The following is an 18,137-nucleotide window of genomic DNA, read 5'->3' on the forward strand; positions in this document are numbered from 1 at the left end:
AAAAAAAACTAAAAATTTGGGGGTGGGGGTGGGGGGGGGGGGGGGGGTAGGCAGAGGGGTATGAGCCTGGAGGTCTTATATCTTGTAAGGAGCGAATGTTCACAGGGACAGGATGCCGACTCAGGGCAGGGGTATTGGTGGCAGGTAGACTACTTATGGAGGCATACTTGTTGAGGGTGTGAACAATGCCCATCCACCTAGACTAACAGGAGTCTGTGGGACACACACAGGTAGCGGAGGGGACTTACCCGCGGGACAGCATCTCCCTGGAGGAGTGGGGGAAGTCACAGGCAAAGGGCGACGGGGGCGGGGCCAATCGAGTGGCACAGCTGTTCAGGGATCCAGACCTTCAGGAAGAATACTTCGGGTTTTCGGCCACTTCCTCCTCCCAGTCTGTCAAACCAATGCCACTCTAAGGCCAAGCCCCTGGATTACAGGTCTCTGAGAGAAGGACGGGTGGGGCGGGGCTGGCCAGAGTCCGCCCACCACAGCCTAATTCCCCAGAGCCCTGCGGAGTCCAGCCGGCTTCAGGCCTGCCTGGGCCTACTTCCCTCGAAGGGGAGGAGCCACCTGCAGTTCCACCTGGAGCTCAGACTGAAAGAGCAGGAGGGCGGGAAGGAGCAGAGACCAGGAAGTAACCCTAGCCAAGGGACCGCCCTCAGAAGAGTACCTCTCAGACAGTGGAAAACACAGAGCTCAAAGAAAAGAAAAAGAAAAGCCCACTGCTCATAGGAGGTACCACCTTTGTGAGCAAACCTCCCAGGGTACCAAGAGGCCCATTTAGTCTCCCACACCCTAGGGCTCATGAGAGCAGGGCTGGTCCCAGTAAAGAGTATAGGAAAGGCCTAAAGGAGGGGAAAGGCCAGAAGCGGTTGGGTGGCAACAAGTGGGGGTATATTTAGGACTACAAATGACTGACACAAAGGTTTGGTCACAAGTACATTTATTATCCTCTGGAACACAAAGGCCTCCTCCATAGCAGCAGCATACAGAAAAGAACCAATCTCAGGAGGCAGCCACACTGCTTCCGGAAGCAGGCCCATGGGGCGGCAGTGTCATGGGTGGCAGGAACAGGGCTTTTAGCTTGCCTGACAGGCTGGCAATCTCAGGATCCTGGGCTTCATACGACTTGACCAGGCGGGCAAACTTAAGGACACCTGCAAGAAGAAGCCGGTCAAGTCACACCGCTGGAGACCAGTGTGCGGAGGCAGGCAAAGGGGTTCCCTAGAGTGGGAGATCTCCGTTTAGTCAGGCAACCATCTGCAAAAAGAGGACAATTCACACCGATGTCCTGCATGGCCTCAACCAGCCCCTCCCTGGTTTTCACTAGGCACAACTGGATGCAATAGGAAAAAGCCCTAAAACAGCTGGGCCTGTCTTTAATCCCAGCACTGGGGAGGCAGAGGTAGGTGGATTTCTTGAGTTTGAGGCCTGCTTTGTCTAGAGAACGAGTTCTAAGATAGTCAGGGCTACACAGAGAAACCCTGTCTCAAAAAAAAAAATTAAATAAATAAATAAGCATTATGTTTTCACTCTCAGGTGAGCCATGTTTAGCAGTTTAGCCTCAAGCAGCCTAATGTGACTGAGACTCCCAGGTAGTCCTGGCCAACAGCAACAAAAGAAATCAATGAACAAGTGTTCTTGGGAAGAGAGTTCAACCTCCGACACCCAACCTGTTAACCAAAATGGTTAGCAGGAACTGCCAAAGCCTACTGAAAGGCAGACAAGAAAGAGTTCAGGTTAGAGCCAGGCCTGACGACCCAAGCCTGTAATATCACCTACTCAAAAGGCTGATAAAGGAGGATCTCTGGTTCTGGGCCATTCTGGCCAACCCTACCTCAAAGACAACTGGGAAGATATAGCTCAGTGATGAGACATACGCCTACCATAAGGCTTTGGGCTCAAGAGCCAGAACTTCTTTGTTTTTTGGTTTTTCAAGACAGGGTTTCTTCGTATAGCCACGGCTGTCCTGGAACTCCTCATCCTACAGACCAGAGATCTGCCTGCCTCTGCCTCCCAAAATGCTGGGATGAAAGGCGCCTGCCACCACTGCCTGGTTTCAAGAGTCAGAACTTTTTAGGCGGGGCTTAAGTCTAGTCCCTGAGGTGTGAGTGGCAATGTTTGATTATGACTGCCGCCCTGTGGCGAGAAAGAGATCGACCCAGGGGCTATCATCATGCACCCCCACCCCCAGTCCATTCCTTCGCCAGGCCCGGTGGGACCCACCTTCCCCGTCGCAGCTGAAGCCATAGGCTTTAATAACCTCCTGCTGGATCTGTGTGGCTACGGGCAGCACGAATTGCAGCATCTTTCCCATATCGTTGCACGCATTGTCTCTAGCCTCGTCCATGCGCACGGCGTTCTCTGGGGCCGAGAACGCTTGGATCACCTCCGCCAAGACCACTGCGAGACGGAAGCATCCCAGAGAGATCCGCGGAGCGCGGCGGGCGAGCCCAGAGGACAGAGGAGGCAGGAGTGAGTGGACCGAGGCCTGCGAGCAACCCGACAAGCTCGTCCTCCCAACCCTCCGTCCTAATGGGCAAGGGCCCCACCCGGAGAAAGGAAGAACAGTACTGAGCCCTCCCCCCAGAAGACGGCCCACGCCCAGACTAGGCTCCTCACCCTTGGCCTGCTCTGCGCTCAGGGCCACGGGCTGAGCCGAGGCGGACGCCATAGGACGCCACTCGGTACTGGAGTAATGGGAACACTGGAGAGCTCCGGAGAAGCTTGCAGCCGGCTGCTTCCCCCACCCCCACGGCTGCGGGTCAGTGGAAGCAGAAAGGAAGCGCTATCGCACAGGGCGGAAGTCTCAGAGCGTGGCTCTGGCACACACGCATTTCCTAGGAAACCAAGGGCCAGAGCCCCCCAGCCTACCCCTCGGCAGGGACAGAGAGCACTTGCTGTTATTATAGACCAGTGAGATTGGGAGGGGTTTTCCGACCGGAGTCAGAAAACCTGCTAGACAAATTCTAAAAGAGCTGTAACACTTGCAGAAGTGCGGCTGTGGCGAGCCAGGGAAGAACACCAACTCCACTTTCGGTGAGGGTGAGATTAGGGTGCCATCTCCATAGCCCTCCACTGATATGTGAATCATAAAGCACAGGTTCTTATTCGGTTCGATAAATAATATTCTAAAAGACTATAAAACCGGTCGTTTCTTAAGTTTGTGATTGCTTGATAGGGGCTATGCAAATGACTCAATGCTGATTGGCTGTTTCCAGCCAATCACAGCTCCCTCGTTGTTAAGAGCAAAAAAAAAAAAAAAAACCCAAAAAACATCAAAAAAAAAAAAAAAAAAAACCCACACAGCTTCACAAGAATAAAAGCCGAAGCGAATTGGCCGTATGTACTGGTAGGCGATGTGGCTCGGTCCCTTGTACTCTTATCCTTACAAGCGTTTGTCACCCATCCTCTCCCCACACTACAAGGACTCCAGAACCCCAGCCCCTACCTGGCATAGCACCACACTTCTGTGATGCCAGCACAAAAGCTGAGAGGAAGTTCAAGGCCAGCTTGGGCTCCATGGCCCTGGCTCACTAAAAATAGAGGGGTTGCAAAGATGGCTCACCCTGCTTGGCATTTCCTAACTGCCCTACTTCAAGCTACAGGGGATCCAACACCTTCTGGCCTCTTTTGAGGCCTTGCATTCATAAGCGCAAACATGAACCCATACACCTAATTATATCTTTTAAAAATACTAATCTTATTGGCCTCCTGGTTATACAAATTTAACTGATTCAAAATTATTTATCAAACTAAGCTACGGAAAGGGAGTGACATCTCTGAAACTGTCTCTGGAGCGCTCTGGTGGAACATGACGTCAGCGGTGGAAGTACTTGGAAGGTCTGTGAAGGTTTTAGATTTGGTTACGCTTGCTGTGGGCCTATTCTTGCTCTGAAAGGTCTCAGTGGCCTTAACTCCCCAACTTAAGGGTCTAGGACAGGGCACCCCCACAAGTATGGCTGAGCATCCGAGATGAAGATCCTTCTCAAGGTAAAGAGGTGGCTCAGGGGTTAAGAGCACTGACTGCTCTTCCAGATATCCTGAATTCAATTCCCAGCAACCATGTGGTGGCTCACAACCATCTGCAATGGGATCTGATAAGTCTCTTCTGGTGTGTCTGAAGACAGATGTAAAATAAATGAATAAAAATTAAAACAAAAGAGACCTTGCCCAACTCATCAGTTTCCGTAAGAAATCCCCATCCCTTCCCACTTCCCCTACAACAACCAGACCTCTCACCCTACCTACCCCAACACCCCACCCACTCCAACCGCCCCTCCCCCAAATAAAAAACACATCACAGACATATTCCTGGGGAACTGTGAGGATGTTTTTGTTTGGTTGGTTTTGGTCAGGATGTTTTTTAAAGAGCATCATATAGATATTTATATATATAAATTATTAATGTGGGACGGGCAAGGGGCACATATCGCCGAGGGGGTGCACACACAGGGATGGGGCAGGGGCAGCACACAATGCTACGCAAAACAGCCACATCTAACGGATGAAAAAAATCACACCAATGGGTTAGGGGAGGAGCAGTGGCCACCAAGGACTGGGCATAGAGGGGAAAAGCAGGGGATAGGAAAAGGGACCTGGTCCAAGATACCGTGCACGTTGTCCCCACCCTTGCCACTTCCACCTCTGCACACAACCCCGGGCCCTGGCCTTGTCTGTCCCTTCTTCCCTCCCTCCCTCTGCCCAACTGCAGGAGCTCTGCAAGTGGGCAGCACCCGCTCCTCGGCTGGGGGTGGGGTGGGGTCAAAAGGTTGGGGGAGGTCCTCCAAGGTCTGGATGAAGGAGCAGAGGGTGTTGTCTGGATCGCAGGTTCTACAGCGGCTTGTCACTCTCCTTCTTCAGGTGACTAGGTAAGAGGCAATGCATCAGAGATGAGACTGGAAAAGGGGGCTTCCCCTCCAAAGGGCCTGGCGTCCTGTGGTACCACACCCATAACCCGCTTCCCCTTGTGCTCTGGGGGCAGCCTGGGGTACCTGTAGTAGTCTTCCTGGGCAGGTAGTGGCACGCTGTGCAGTGGGTGGTGAGCGTGTAGCCACTGCTGTTGTTCCAGCGCCAAGCGCTGCAGCTCGGCTGACTGCGCGTGCATGGCCTGCAGCTGATGAGCGGCTGACATTGGAGCAGAAAGGGAGGCCGGCAGGTCCCGGTACGGGGCAGCTGTAAGAAGAAAGCATGGCAATCAACTGGACTGCTGGATCGGGACAGTCAGCCATTTTCCAGACAGACAGAGGAAGCTGAGGCTAAAGTGTAAAGTTACCCGGCCTAACCTACCCACTGTCAGCCTGTGATGGACCGGAATCAGCCTAGCACTAAGGCTCCTTTACAAGGACCTCAGCTTCTCTAGTTCTACCTCAGTTGCTCACATCTCTCTCCAGACTCCACTTGGTCCGTCCCACCACCCGAGTTCCTCTGTTCTGGTCTTCCCTCACTTGAGCCTGTCCACCCCCACCTCCATCCTTACCAAAGAGCTGGTGACGAAGAACTTCGTTCTCGTGCAGAGGGTGAGGAAGAAGGGGGTTAGGGAGGGTCCCAGCTGGGTAGGGGATCCGGGTAAGGTGAGACCCTGAGGCCAGGGGGTCAATGAGAGGGTGCACCGAGGCGGAGGCTGGAGGGCAGAGAAGAGGAAGGTGTCAACCAGGAGGCAGGGTTGGGGACAACCACACTGGGGTGGAGGGGTCTAGCCTGTGAAGAGACAAACATGAGGATCCAAAGCAGAACCAAGGGGAACAGAGGAGCTAGCCCCTCGGAGATGAACAGAACAGCCGGAGAGGAGGCTCGGAAGACTGGAGACCGGGTATTACAGAGCAGATAAGCAAAGAAAAAACTGGACTACTCTGAAGAGATAAAGGATACGTTTAGGGAACACTTCTCTCTTTCTCTCTCTCTCTCCCTCTCTCTCTCTCTTTCTTTTTCTTTTTTTTTTTTTTTTTTTTGGTTTTTCCAGACAGGGTTTCTCTGTTATAGCCCTGGCTGTCCTGGAACTCACTCTGTAGACCAGGCTGGCCTCGAACTCAGAAATCCGCCTGCCTCTGCCTCCCAAGTGCTGGGATTAAAGGCGTGCGCCACCCCTGCCCGGCCTGGAACACTTCTCTTTTAAGTTTAGGAAACGTATCAGAGAGAACTATTAAGAACTGGTGTGAATATGAATGAGCAGAGTGTGATGTATAAGACTGCCAAAAGCCTGCTGCTTTTTGTATACTTAATAAATAAGTAACTAAATATATGCTCTAGCAAGGGAGCTGGGTGAGAAGAAACAAGGAATTCCGAATGACCGGCTCTAAGGCCAGCCAAGCAGTGTTCTGTGCTATAAGCTACAGCATACGAGAGTAGATAAGCTCATTACTGCCTATGGCAAAGTTTCATGGACCTTCCTAAAACGGTCTACACCTACAGATGAGCAGAAACACAGAAGCCTCCGAGATGTAAGGAAAAGGACATGCTGGCAACAAACAGCATTTGTATACAGAGAAACAGGAACGCTGGTGTGTGAGGGGCACGGAGAGGGGATAAAGATAAAGAGAGGAAGGTGGTTCTTCAAAAGGCCCCATACTGATGTTATCAAGGATAGACATCTGGACTATGAGGCGGGCATGAGATCGTGTGAAGGGAAGCCAGTAATCTCAGGAGAGGGGAGTTCTGGCCAGAGAAGGGAAGAACATTATGGCATCCAGGGGAAGCCAGACTGCGGACGCAGGAAATAGGGTCTTACCTGCGTGGATGGCATCCTGCTGGTGCAGGTGAAGGTGAGAATGGATGTGGGAATGCTGGTGGTGGTGGGGAGTCACGTTGAGCATCTGCAGCCGGGCCAGTGGGTCATTGCCCAGGGCTGCCACCCTTTCTGCATGCTGCCTTTCAGCTGCCAACCGCTCAGCGTAAGACATGTCAGGACGCAGGGCTGGCCCAGCTGCCAGCGCTAGCCGTTCTCGTTCCAGGGGCCCCAGGCTCGGATGAAAAGGGAAAGGATGCAGGCCAGGTGGCCCAGGCTGTAGAGCCAGGCCCCCGTGTCGGGGGAAGGGATCCAGGCCTGGCCCGGGGACCCCATGTAGAGGTTCCAGCTCACTAGGTTTCACCTCAAAGCCAGGCTTGAGCCGGTCACGGAGGTCACGTTCACGGGCTTCCCGCTCCCGTTCTCGGGCAGCTGGGTCGCTGCTGTACAGGGCTGGGACATTGTAACCCAGAAGCCCCGGGTCCACTGCCCCCAAGGGCACATAGAATGGGTGGTTGCGATTGCCGGGAGACATGACGTGAGGTCGGGCGTATTCACTGAGAGTGCGCAGGGCTGGAGTATCAGGACCCAGGTAAGGGGGCACTGTAGCCACAGCGCTGCCAGGCTCAAAGGGAGGCCGATGGGGCACTGGACCCAGAGACGGGCACTCCACTGGAGCACGGCCCTCCTGGGCCAATTTCTGCAGAATACACATAGAAGTGGAGTCAAAATAACAGACGCGGGTAGTTACTTGCCCCAGGTTGCTCATCTGTCTCAGCGGTCTAAAGTCAACATGCTTCATCCCAGCCTCCCCCTTGGCTGGAAACCTGAGCTTCCTGGGCTGCAGCGGCTCCTCCCGTCCGCTAGGTGGCGAAGCGACCGGCGGCGCTAGCCCGGGGCCGGGAGAGGCGCGGCGCACCTTGTGACGCACTCACCACACTGCGCTCCAGCTCGCGCTCTTTCTCGCGCTCGCGCTCCTTCTCACGTTCCCGCTCGCGCTCGCGCTCTTTTTCTTCGCGTGCGCGCTGCTCGGCCTCGCGCCGCACTTTCTCCACCAGGTCCGCGCGCTTCTTGGCCAGCTTGGATCCCTCCAGCGGCACGAAGTACATGTCGCTGCGCGCGCACGAGTTGAAGCCACGGTCCAGGTGCTTATTGAACCTGCCGGGCGCAGAGCTGTTGAGCCTCGAGGGCAGCCCCCACCAGTCTGTCTCTGATTCCAGTAGCACGCTGGCCATGAACGCAAAGCCCCTTCGTCTACAGCTCCAGACCCACCCCACCCTCGCCCCACCCCACGGCTGCTTACCTGGCTGACTGGCTGGCATGGCTAGGCACGTCCACCACCTTGGGAGGGGGCGAGGGGCTGCGGGCCGGGGGCACCGGACTCTCCGGGGTTTCATACTCTTCGGCTGGCTCCTGTTTGATCTGCGTGGCAGTCAGGGGCGGCCCTGCAGTCGGGGCCGCGGGTGGTGGAGGCAGAGATGACAAACTTGAAGGCCCCGCGGGTGGCAGGGGTCCCGGCCCCACGGTGGGGGAACCTGGCTTGAAGGTCCCTGGGCCTGCTGGCGGAGAGGTGCCTCGATAGCCAGGTGGGGTCCCTGTTCTGAAGGAGGGTGGCGACCCTGGTTTGTATCCAGGCGGGGTGGCTGTCTTGTAGGACCCTGGGGATGGGGCTCTCTTGCTGTACTGAGGGGGCCCGGGTGGCGAGGCTGTCTTGTAGCCTGCTGGCGAGGAAGCCACGGTGGCGATGACAGTGGAAAGAGTAGCTGAGGAGGTGGTGACTGGAGGGACTGGTGGGAAGGGGTAGGACGCCCCTTGGGGGCCCTGGGATGACGAGGGGTGTGAACATGAGTAGGAGGCTTGAGAGGAAGACCCGGAAGAGTTGGAAGAAGAAGAAACCGGAGGACCATTGGGACCGGCTTGGCTATAGGACACCTGGCCGTGAGGGGGAGGCAGGTGTGCTGGCCCTGATGGGTAGGGCCTCAAAGACCCCAGGGAGGGTGACATGTTGTAAGGGTGTGCATGATGGGAGTTACTGCTCTCTAGGGGGTGAGGATACGCTCCAGGTGGAGGGGGCCCAGAGTTGCCATGATGATGTTGCTGCTGCTGCTGCTGCTGTTGCGGCTGGTGATGGTGATGGGCAGGGGCTGGTGGGTGGGCTGTGGACTGACCCCCAGGAGGAGGGAAAGGGCCTGGATGGGTGGTGTTGTTGGCCAAGAGGCGGCCATAGGGAGGAGGAGGTGGACCCTGGCTCCACACAGCCTGGGATGGGAGAGAAGGCTGGGTATACTTGGGTGGCTGATTAGAGACAGACATACTTGTTGGTGGGGGGAAGGAATGAGGATAACTGGGCAGGGCCTGGGACGCTGGGTACTGGGAGGCAGAGGACGACGAGGAACTAGAAGCTGCTGCTGCAGAGCTACTGGAGGACGAATATGGATACCGCATTGGGGGCCCGGGGGCAGAGGAAGAAGCTGGGGGCAAAGGGTGGGGAGAGGGGGCCAGAGTGGGACCCTTCTCTGGGCCAGGAGGAAGTCCACTCATGCCCTGCCCCATGGTGTGGGGAGAGGGCAGATGCCCAGGGATTGGCTGAGCCCCCATGCCAGGAGGAGAGGCTGAGGCATTGTTGAGGGGTCTCAGGGCAGGTGGAGGAGGCAGGTTTGGTGTCACGTGGGGGAAAGAAGCTGGTGGGGGAGCAGAGGGTAAGTTCCCACCACCCACTGCAGCATTGGGTGGCTTTGCTGGAGGAGCGCCACTGGCCCCAGAGCTTGATATTGGAATTGGGGTAGTGGGTGGGGGGTGCTGCTTGCCTCCACTAGGGGTACCCACTGAGGAGGCAGCTGCTCCCCCTTTGGGACCCATGGAGGGTCCAGATAAAACACCTCCACCAGTATTCCCAGGGTAGAGCTGTGGGTGTGGGGGAGGAGCCCCAGGAGGCGGGCCCTGGAATAATCTCGATGTGGGGGGCTCCATTGGAGCATGGTATCCAGTAGGCGGCACAGAAGGATGAGGTTCAAAGCCAGACTCTGGCTGTCGAGGGGTGCTGTCTGGTGGTGGAGGGGAAGGAGCAAAGAGTGGAGGTGGGTGGTAGGGGCGGGCTGGGCCCTGGGACAGGCCAGAGGATGAATCCGAGTCATTTTCCACACTGCCGGGGCTGTAGATGCTGGGGGACGTGCTTCGGTTGTCCTGGTCTATGTCTCTAGGGTCACTGCTGCCGTCGTCATTGATGCTGCGGCCGTCCAAGCTGTCCAGATCCGAGGGAGACTGCGGGCGAGGGAGCTCCTGCTGTCAGGGAAAAGGGCTAGGTTTCCTCTTTTCCTCCCCTGTTTCCCCAGTCCCCTGAGGACTGTTGTGCTACAGAGTGACGTGATGGGGGAGGCTCGCTCAAGGTCCTGTCATCTAGCACCTCTCTCCCACGTCTCCGCTGTTCCCTGAAAGTCAGTGTATTTCCCTCCTGGTCAAACACGAGACCTTCAGGTGTCCATCTCAAACACTGTCCCTTCACAACTGACTGCAGACCCTCACCACCTCCTGTGTACCCTCTCATCTCAGGTATTCTCTTCTCTGTAAAGATTTGTTTTTATTTACTTATTTTTATTGTATGTACATTGGTGTTTTGCCTGCATGTATGACTGTATGAGGGTGTTGGATTCCCTAGGAACTGGAGCTACGGACAGTTGTGAGACGCCTTGTGGATGTTGGAAATTGAACCCAGGTCCCCTGGAAGAACAGCCAATGTACTCGATTGAATAGCCATCTCTCCGATGTCCCCTCACTGCCCCTGTTTTAAAGACTGTTTAAGATAACCTAGGCTGATATCCAACTCACCATGTGTCATAAGATAACCATGAATTTTCTGGGGGGGTGGGGTTGGGTTTTTTTTTGAGACAGGGTTTCTCTGTGTGGCCCTGGCAGTCCTGCTCACTCTGTAGACCAGGCTGATCTCAAACTCAGAGATTTATCTGCCTTTCCTTTCTCTGGTGCTAGGATTAAAGACCTGAACTACCCCTGACGGAACTTAAATTTTTATTTTCTTGTGTCCATCTTCTGAATGCTAGGGTAAGAGATGTGCACCACCAAGCCTAGCTTTTAGATGTTTGTTAAGTGCTTGGACTCTGCACTATGTACTAAGCAAAGCACTCTACCAAGTGAGCTACATTCCCAGCCCCATTTCTGCATCCTCCTAGCTTCTGTTTTTCCCACAAAGGAGGCTGTGATGCCCTTCCCTAGTCCCCGTTGGCCCAGCCTTATCACGTACTGTTCTTAACTAAAGTTTCACGAGCTATCTATCTACTGTATTATAGGCAGGGTACCGCAGATAGGTACCAGGACAGGGTTGTATATCTAAGCAGAGGGCAAAGCGGGAATGGTGCACAGGAGAAGTTTGCAGAAAGAACAGAACAGAGGCTAGGACGGCTGCAAGGTCTCTCACCTCGGTTTTGGTCTTTTTGGGCGCACTGGTCTCCTCGCCCTCACTCTCTGAGATCTCCTCGCTCCGGCCCTGCTTGTTGGCCTTTGGGGTTGAGGTCTCCTCTACTCGGGCCTTCTGTTAGGGAGAAGAGAACATGGCTTCTTCTATCTCAAGCCTCTGCCAGCCAGACCTGAAGCCCCACCCCAAACACCCCCTCAGCTGCAGTGCTGTGCATCCTGTGGGGACCAGAGGACGAATACCTTGGCTGTCTGCCTGGACTTCTCAGCTTTGCCATCACTGCTGGATGTGCTGACCCCTCCAGGGGAGGCCCGGCCCCTTGATCTCAGCTCTTCCCGGGGCCCGGGGGCCTCTTTCTTCCGTCCACTCCTCATTGACATCTGCGAGTAGGATAGGGGCAGGTCACGTTTTCACATGGCTCCTAACTTTAGGCTCTGTGCTGCTTCTGTTCTCCGCTTCAAACCCTTCCTCCTAGCTCCCCCACCCCTGCCCTTGATCTGCCATAGTGCTTATGATAGCTCCTACTCACCGAGTCTTTATTCTGTCGTGTCTTCATTCTTCAGGCTGTGGAGACCCCATTCTCCTCTGCCTGGGCAGCTGAATACAGAAACGTGTCTGCTGTACCCCAAGCTCCCCACAGCTGTGGCCCGGGAAGCTAGAAGCAGTTGTAGGCACGTGCTACTTGCAGGGTGTTTTCAGTGAATCTGTTAGGAAAAAGCATCAGCATCTTCATACTGTACCAGCAACAGGAGGGGCCGAGTGAGCAGCACTGAGGCAAGAGGCGGACCACAAGAGGCTGCGACTTGTTCCATAGGCTACGTCAGCTAAGGGAAGGACATTCTTACAATATAATCGCCTTCACCTCTAGGGAACGCAGAATATCCAGAGGTACCTATGAGCCCTAACCTAACACACAGCAGGATTTTACCCTCCACAAGCCCAAAAGAGTATCTGTGGCCTGGTGTGGTGGTGGATGCCTGTAATGGCAGCACTCAGAAGACCATGGGCAGGCATCACACACTCAAGGCCAGCCTAAACTAAATAGCAAACTCCTGTCTAAAAACAAAAACATTTGTCTACTCCTGAGTTCCAGAGCCTTCCAAATTCCAAAGAAACACAAAGAAATGAGGCTGAGTGCTGGTTTACTGAGTGTCTCCTGTGTCGAGCCTTTACATAAGGATTTCAGGGACATCTCCAACATAACTCTCAAGTGGGCCTAAGTACAGGAACGGAGGCTCACAGGCTGACAAGGACCCACCCCACCTTCCACAGGGAAGAACAATGACCCCACAACGAAGTCAGAACCAAGCTCTCTGCAATCCGACTTCAAAGGCCACGCTCGCTCCTCTAAACTCTCCTCAGAAGTCGGAGAGAGTTCTAAGAAGACCTAGATCAGCCACACAGATAAGAATCTTTTTTTCACATCAGATGATGCAGAAGGACGTCCCATCTACAATACCGAGCCTCACAGCCTCACCAACGTCAACCCAGAAGGTTCCAAACACAATCCGAATCTGCTACGTCACCACCTTGCTCTATCTACAAGAATGAATGACATTCGGACCCAGGCTGCTGTAGCCCCGCCCTGTCACAGCCCCAGGTCCCTCTCCAGTGTTCACCGGCCAACCTGTTTGCCTACTATGCATGGCATGTCTACAATAGTTTGTAACCTCAGCTTTGAACACGTTGACTTTATCAAACATTTACATGGAATTGGTTACTATACATGATCTCCACAGATGATTTAAAGAACATGGAAGAATGTGTGTAGACATATTTAGACACTAGGACATTAGTATGTGCTTATTTTGGGGTGTGTGTAGTGTACTAGAACAAATCCCCCCAATATCAAGGGATGGCTATGTTGGTGTTTCCTGTGCTTAAAAGATACATCAAAGCATTCACATTATCCAGACTCAAAATATACTGACTGACCGAGGGGAGAGGTCTGCAGATGCTATGATGTACGTGTGGAGGTCTGAGGTCAACTTGTAAGAGTCACTTCTCCCCTCTCACCATGTGGGACCCAGGGGTCAAACTCCAGTTGTCAGGCTTTATGGCAAGTGCCTTAACCCAGTCAGCCATCACACCAGCCCAACCCAAGTTTTTTGAGACAGGACTTCTCTGTGTAGACCAGTCTGTCCTTGAACTCAGAGATCCACCTGCCTCTGCCTCCCCAGTGCTGGGATTAAAGGTGTGCACCGCCACAGCCTGACCCGACTCAAAATATTTCAAACTACAAAAAGACAAAGTGTCAGTGAACATACAATGCAGACTTACAGATTTTAAGCCTGTCCTCTCTCTCAGCACCAACAGCCTATCTATCCGTATCTAGCAGTACAAATATAACTATCACCATCTCTGTGTCTCCACAGCCCATCATTTTCATCTGTGCTTCAACTTCTGATCCTTCAGCCTTCACTCCCCCAGTGCTGGGATTACAGGCTTACCTGGTGCTGAGCACTGAACCGGGACGCCAGACTAACACACTCAACTGTACTCCTTAATAGTACCCATAATTTTTTTGAATTTAATTTTCTATGTATGAATGTTTGCCTGAATGTATGTGTGCCATGTGTGTCCCTAGTTCCTGTGGGGTCAGAAGAGGACAGCAGATTCACTGGAACTATCTATCAAGTGGGTGCAAAGAACAGAACCTGAGTCCTCTGCATAAGCAACAAGTGCTCTGAACCACTGACCCATCTCTCAGGTCCCCTTCTCACTCCCCTCTTTCTCTCTCTTTACCTCCTTCTCTAAGACAAAGTCTTACTATATAGACCAGGCTAGGCTTGAACCAACAGGTATCTGTTTGCCTCTGCCTCCTGAGAGCTAGGATTAAAAGTGTGTGCCTCCAAGCCCCAGCCTGTAAGATATTTTAAGAGTGAAAATAGCTTTCCTCTTTATACTTTCTACTGACGTGATATACACACATATGAGGTCTTGTCCGTATTTGAGATGGAACCACGCTATGCACCGTATGCCAGCTTCAAATGCAGGCTCTTCCATTTCAGCTTCCCCAGGAGTGCCTCAGTCAAGTGTACTAGTGCCGATGACCTTCACATCAAGGTCGTGTCGGGAGATCTTTTTGGTTGTTGTTTTGGGTTTTTGAGGCAGGGTCTCAAGTGCTGAAATTACTGGCATACCCTGGACTTAGCAGGTTCTTTGAATTAGCTAGTAACCCTGAAGAGAACAGACTCGGTTTACTCACTCATTCTGAGTTGGAAGGTACAGTTAAATGACATTTTTACATGGACTTTCTCTAAGGAATACAAGGTAATTACTCTTTGCCCAACACCACTAAACCATATAAAAGCAGGCAATGAGGAACAGGAGAGTCTAATGTTTCCAGGAAACTTAACTACTTATTTTAAGGGGCACAAAACGGATGGGACAGAGCCCTAAGTCCAAACTTTCAACTGATGCTTGGCCCAGTAAACCAATGTACTTCAACTGTAGCTGTAACCACACACACTTTCTAGGTGGTTTGTGGATTGGTTTTAACATAGTATGCATTACCAGACACGGTGACACATTTCTGTAATCCAGCCCTTGAGAGGTGAAGGCAGGACCAGCCACTCTTGGCAAACAGCAAGTTCAAAGCCAATCTAAGTTTCATGAGGTCCTCTCAAAACATAAAACTACGAATGGGAAAACAGGAGGAGGGAGAAGAAGCAAATCTTCAAAGAACAGTACTGAACAGAAGAGAGTAATGTAACAAGGATGACAGAGATGACCACCTGTGGCTGGTTTCCTCATCAGGCCCCCTGGAGCAGGGTGCCCATCTCCTCCAATCACAGCCTGCTCACCAAGCCAGTTTGGATCCTAAGAGACCCAGAAGGTCAAAAAATACAACAAAGTTCCTTGGAGAACAGGGCAATCACTGCCTTTGTTACCTTTTTTAATCAGCTGAGATGATAGAAAAAGTCTTCAATGGAGGCAGAAGTTCCTGAGATAAGCAGCGGCAGAGGAAGGGATGGAACGGAGGCTAGGGTCAGATCATAGGTTAAGTCTAAACGTAGGTATGGTGAGACTCTAATACCAACTGGCCAAGTGGCGCTCCATCTCCCCTAGAAGGCCGTCTCTAACTAACACTTAGAAGCATCTACCATGTACAACAGCACGTGGTTCATGTACACGTTTGCCTTCTTTACCTTGCTGCAAAAGGAAAGGAAGGAAGACCAAAACTTGGAAGGCGGGGAAATGAGAAATCAGAAGAGTCTATGGGTAGGCAGAGGAAAGGAATTTTCTCAGGACTGCAGAAATAGAGGCAAATTCAAGGTCATTCCGTTAGGTAGTGAGTTCAAGGCCACTTTTGGCTATAAGCCCATCTCAAAAACCAACAAAAAACCAAGAGATTACTACTAAAATGAACGACCTGAGTCGGACCACAGGGCGGAAGAAGAAAACCAACTCCAGTCGTCCTCCAGTCCAGAACACCCTCCACATGTCCTCCCCAGCACACCCACAAATAAGTAAATGTAATTAAATTTTTAAAAAGACAGTAAGGAACAAATATACAAATATGACAGGAATGCCAGAAAACGACCATGTCAGACTTCCTGGGAAGCCCTTACGGGGTGTATTTCAGGATCACCGACCTCCTCCCACCCTTCTAGACCTGCCAGATTAACAATCAGATGAAAATGACCAAGACATCGACGAAGCACAGACCAGCAGATGACAATGTAGCCTTGTTAGAACCCAGGTCTGCTGAAGGAACCAGAGGCCATTTCATCATCCAATGAAGGTGACGCTCAAAGGACAGAGAAGTGACTTGCCCAAGGTCAGAGAGAACCATCAAGAAGTACACCTTGGTCTCTCAACTCCCGTTCCAGAGCACCATGCTCTGCTCCAGGCTGCTTCATAGCCCTCTCCCCTGGGCCACCCTCACCCAAACAGGCATGCCATTTCTGTAAGTTCAGAAAAATGGCCAAATATCAGTTGAATGAAAGGGTCACCCTGAGAACTGACAGAGAGAACTGAAGAGAGGAATTCAAGAAAAATAAAAATAGTTCCGAGTCAACCATTTAGAAGACAACAAGAGTGGTAGAGGCCAACAGAAATTGCCTTGGTTTTTGATTTTGTTTGCTTCTGGAGTTCAAACCCAGGGCCTATGTATACATGCTAGGAAATAACACTACTACTGACCTACCCAGCCCAAGACCAGATAGTTTGAACAACAGTGTCATCTTCCTACCATAACCAAGTAGAGGCTTATAGGAGTGCCTTGCAAGCAACAGGGTTACTTGTTCCAACAGATTTCTGGAGGAGAAGGGGTGCACCTCCTTAAGAAACCCCTACTTGGGGCAACACCAGAAACATCTCCCACCAACCACCAAGGACAAAGCTACAGGCTGAGTGAGGCCCAGTCTCCATACTGAATCCCCACCTATTGGACTTCCCACTGGCTCACTGCCATGGCAACAAAATGGAAAAAAAAAAAACAGTGCCCCCCCAAGAGACCATCCCAGGGGTCCATCTGGCAGCCGGTATTACCACCTTAGTTGCCAAAGCAACTCCGACCTTCTCACAGTACCCTCAGGGAAGGGAGCTTTAAGGTAACCTGCCCCAGGCACAAAGAGATATCTCTGAGATCAAAGCAGTGAGGAAGACCTCCTAGATAGAGCCCAGCTACGGGACAGCCCATGCCCTGGGGGGGGGGGGAGGTCACCATTCCTTGGAATGCCTATGCGATTGCCCAATCCTCTTTTCTTTCCCATCCTCCCAACCTTTCTAATTTTCCCTTCAGAATTGCTGCCTTTCTTGTTAGTGTTAAGGGGACTCACACTACCAAGCCTCAGCGCCCCCCTCCCTCCTTCACGAAGTAACTAGGTCTACGATTAGGAAAACAGGGTCAGAGGTGACCAGGAATGGGGAAAAGAAAACTGAGTCACAAAAGATACAGCCTTCCCATTTCCACCCCAGAAAACGTCCGTCTTCTCAAACATGGGCCTCTCCTGGTTCATCTCCATTCCCCCAGGTTCAATACCCCCTCTCGGCAGCTACAACCCTCCTTTTACCACCTACCACACCCCTTTCCCTGTTCCCACTTCCCCGTTCCTCATACCCGCAACCCTGGGTTCTGGAACCCGGGTTCTGGGCCTGTGGGGCTACCGGAGCCTTCACGCCCCACCTCGCTGCCATCTCTCCGATCCGTCCTGCCTTCCCCGCAAACCACCCGCACAGCATCCCCCGGTTTACCTCCGCCAAGTCTCCACCTCGGCGTTCCTCCTCCCCTTTAGGCTCGGGTCCTGGCGACGCTCGGCCCCGTCAGCCCTCCTCCCAAGACCCTCCTCCCCCCACCTCCCGAGCTCGCGACTCCCGGGCCCGCGTCCCTCCTCCGGGCGGCCCCACCCCCTGAGTCCCCAGCCTCGGGCCCGGTCGTGCCCGCAATGAGGGAACGCGACCGACCGGGGAAAATAACAAATGGAGGCGGCGGCGGGAGGGGGGACCGGGAGGGGTGGGGGCGGGGAGCCGCGGGCCGGAACGGGGCGGCCCGGGCCGGCGGCAGCGGACCTTACCTGCGAGCGGCTCGGGACGGCTGGCTGGCTGCGAGTGCAGTCGGGCTCCGGAGCCTCCCGGGGACGGCGGCGGCCACTCCCCGCCCCTCCTTGCTGCGCGGCTTCAGTCGCTGCCGCGGCGGCGGCGGCGGCGGCCCCGGCCCCTCCGGAGGGCGGCCCCCATGCCCGGCTCCCCGCGCAGCCCCGATCGGCTTCTCGCGCTCCTCCCCCGCCCTCCCGCCCGGAACGCGCCGCCCGCCCCCGCCGCGCCGCCCGCCTCCGCCCGCACTCGCGGCCCCGGCGAGGCCCGCGACCCCCGACCCTCCCGCCGCGCGCCCCTAGCCCGCCCCGAGGCCTGCCACCCCGAAACGCGTCCTGGCCGGAGGCCCCGGCCGGGCGCGGGGCTGCGGGCGGACGGACGGGCTGGGCGGCGCGTCCGGCGACTCGCACAGGAAAGCGGACGGCGGAGGGAGGGCGCTCGGGAGAG

The 18,137-nt window shown here is 53.9% G+C and overlaps 2 protein-coding genes and 1 non-coding gene across 4 annotated transcripts; all 3 read right to left on the reverse strand.

The window, feature by feature from the left end:
• Positions 1–926: 926 nt before the first annotated feature.
• CUNH12orf57 (chromosome unknown C12orf57 homolog) lies at positions 927–2,886 on the reverse strand. The gene is made up of 3 exons (XM_028754498.1): positions 2,623–2,886; positions 2,227–2,403; positions 927–1,157 (listed from the first exon to the last, which is right to left on the reverse strand). The coding sequence occupies exons 1-3, from the start codon at positions 2,672–2,674 to the stop codon at positions 1,006–1,008; spliced, it is 381 nt and encodes a 126-aa protein (XP_028610331.1). The 5' UTR covers positions 2,675–2,886; the 3' UTR covers positions 927–1,005.
• A 41-nt stretch (positions 2,887–2,927) lies between these two features.
• LOC114610074 lies at positions 2,928–2,989 on the reverse strand. The gene has a single exon (XR_003709635.1). It is a non-coding gene; the product is annotated as a U7 small nuclear RNA (small nuclear RNA).
• A 1,322-nt stretch (positions 2,990–4,311) lies between these two features.
• Positions 4,312–17,863, reverse strand: Atn1 (atrophin 1). Of its 2 annotated transcripts, none has more exons than XM_028754479.1 (10): positions 17,672–17,863; positions 11,680–11,854; positions 11,393–11,530; positions 11,154–11,267; positions 8,028–10,006; positions 7,660–7,882; positions 6,728–7,424; positions 5,480–5,623; positions 4,995–5,175; positions 4,312–4,867 (listed from the first exon to the last, which is right to left on the reverse strand). In XM_028754479.1, the coding sequence occupies exons 2-10, from the start codon at positions 11,704–11,706 to the stop codon at positions 4,834–4,836; spliced, it is 3,537 nt and encodes a 1,178-aa protein (XP_028610312.1). In that variant the 5' UTR covers positions 11,707–11,854; positions 17,672–17,863; the 3' UTR covers positions 4,312–4,833. The 2 variants fall into 2 exon arrangements, with proteins under 2 accessions (XP_028610312.1, XP_028610313.1); XM_028754480.1 differs by having other exon boundaries at positions 8,028–10,003; positions 17,672–17,806.
• Positions 17,864–18,137: the final 274 nt, after the last annotated feature.

The sequence above is a fragment of the Grammomys surdaster genome, unplaced genomic scaffold, assembly GCF_004785775.1.
Source record: "Grammomys surdaster isolate TR1022 unplaced genomic scaffold, NIH_TR_1.0 126013, whole genome shotgun sequence".
In the NCBI taxonomy this organism is placed as follows: domain Eukaryota; kingdom Metazoa; phylum Chordata; class Mammalia; order Rodentia; family Muridae; genus Grammomys; species Grammomys surdaster.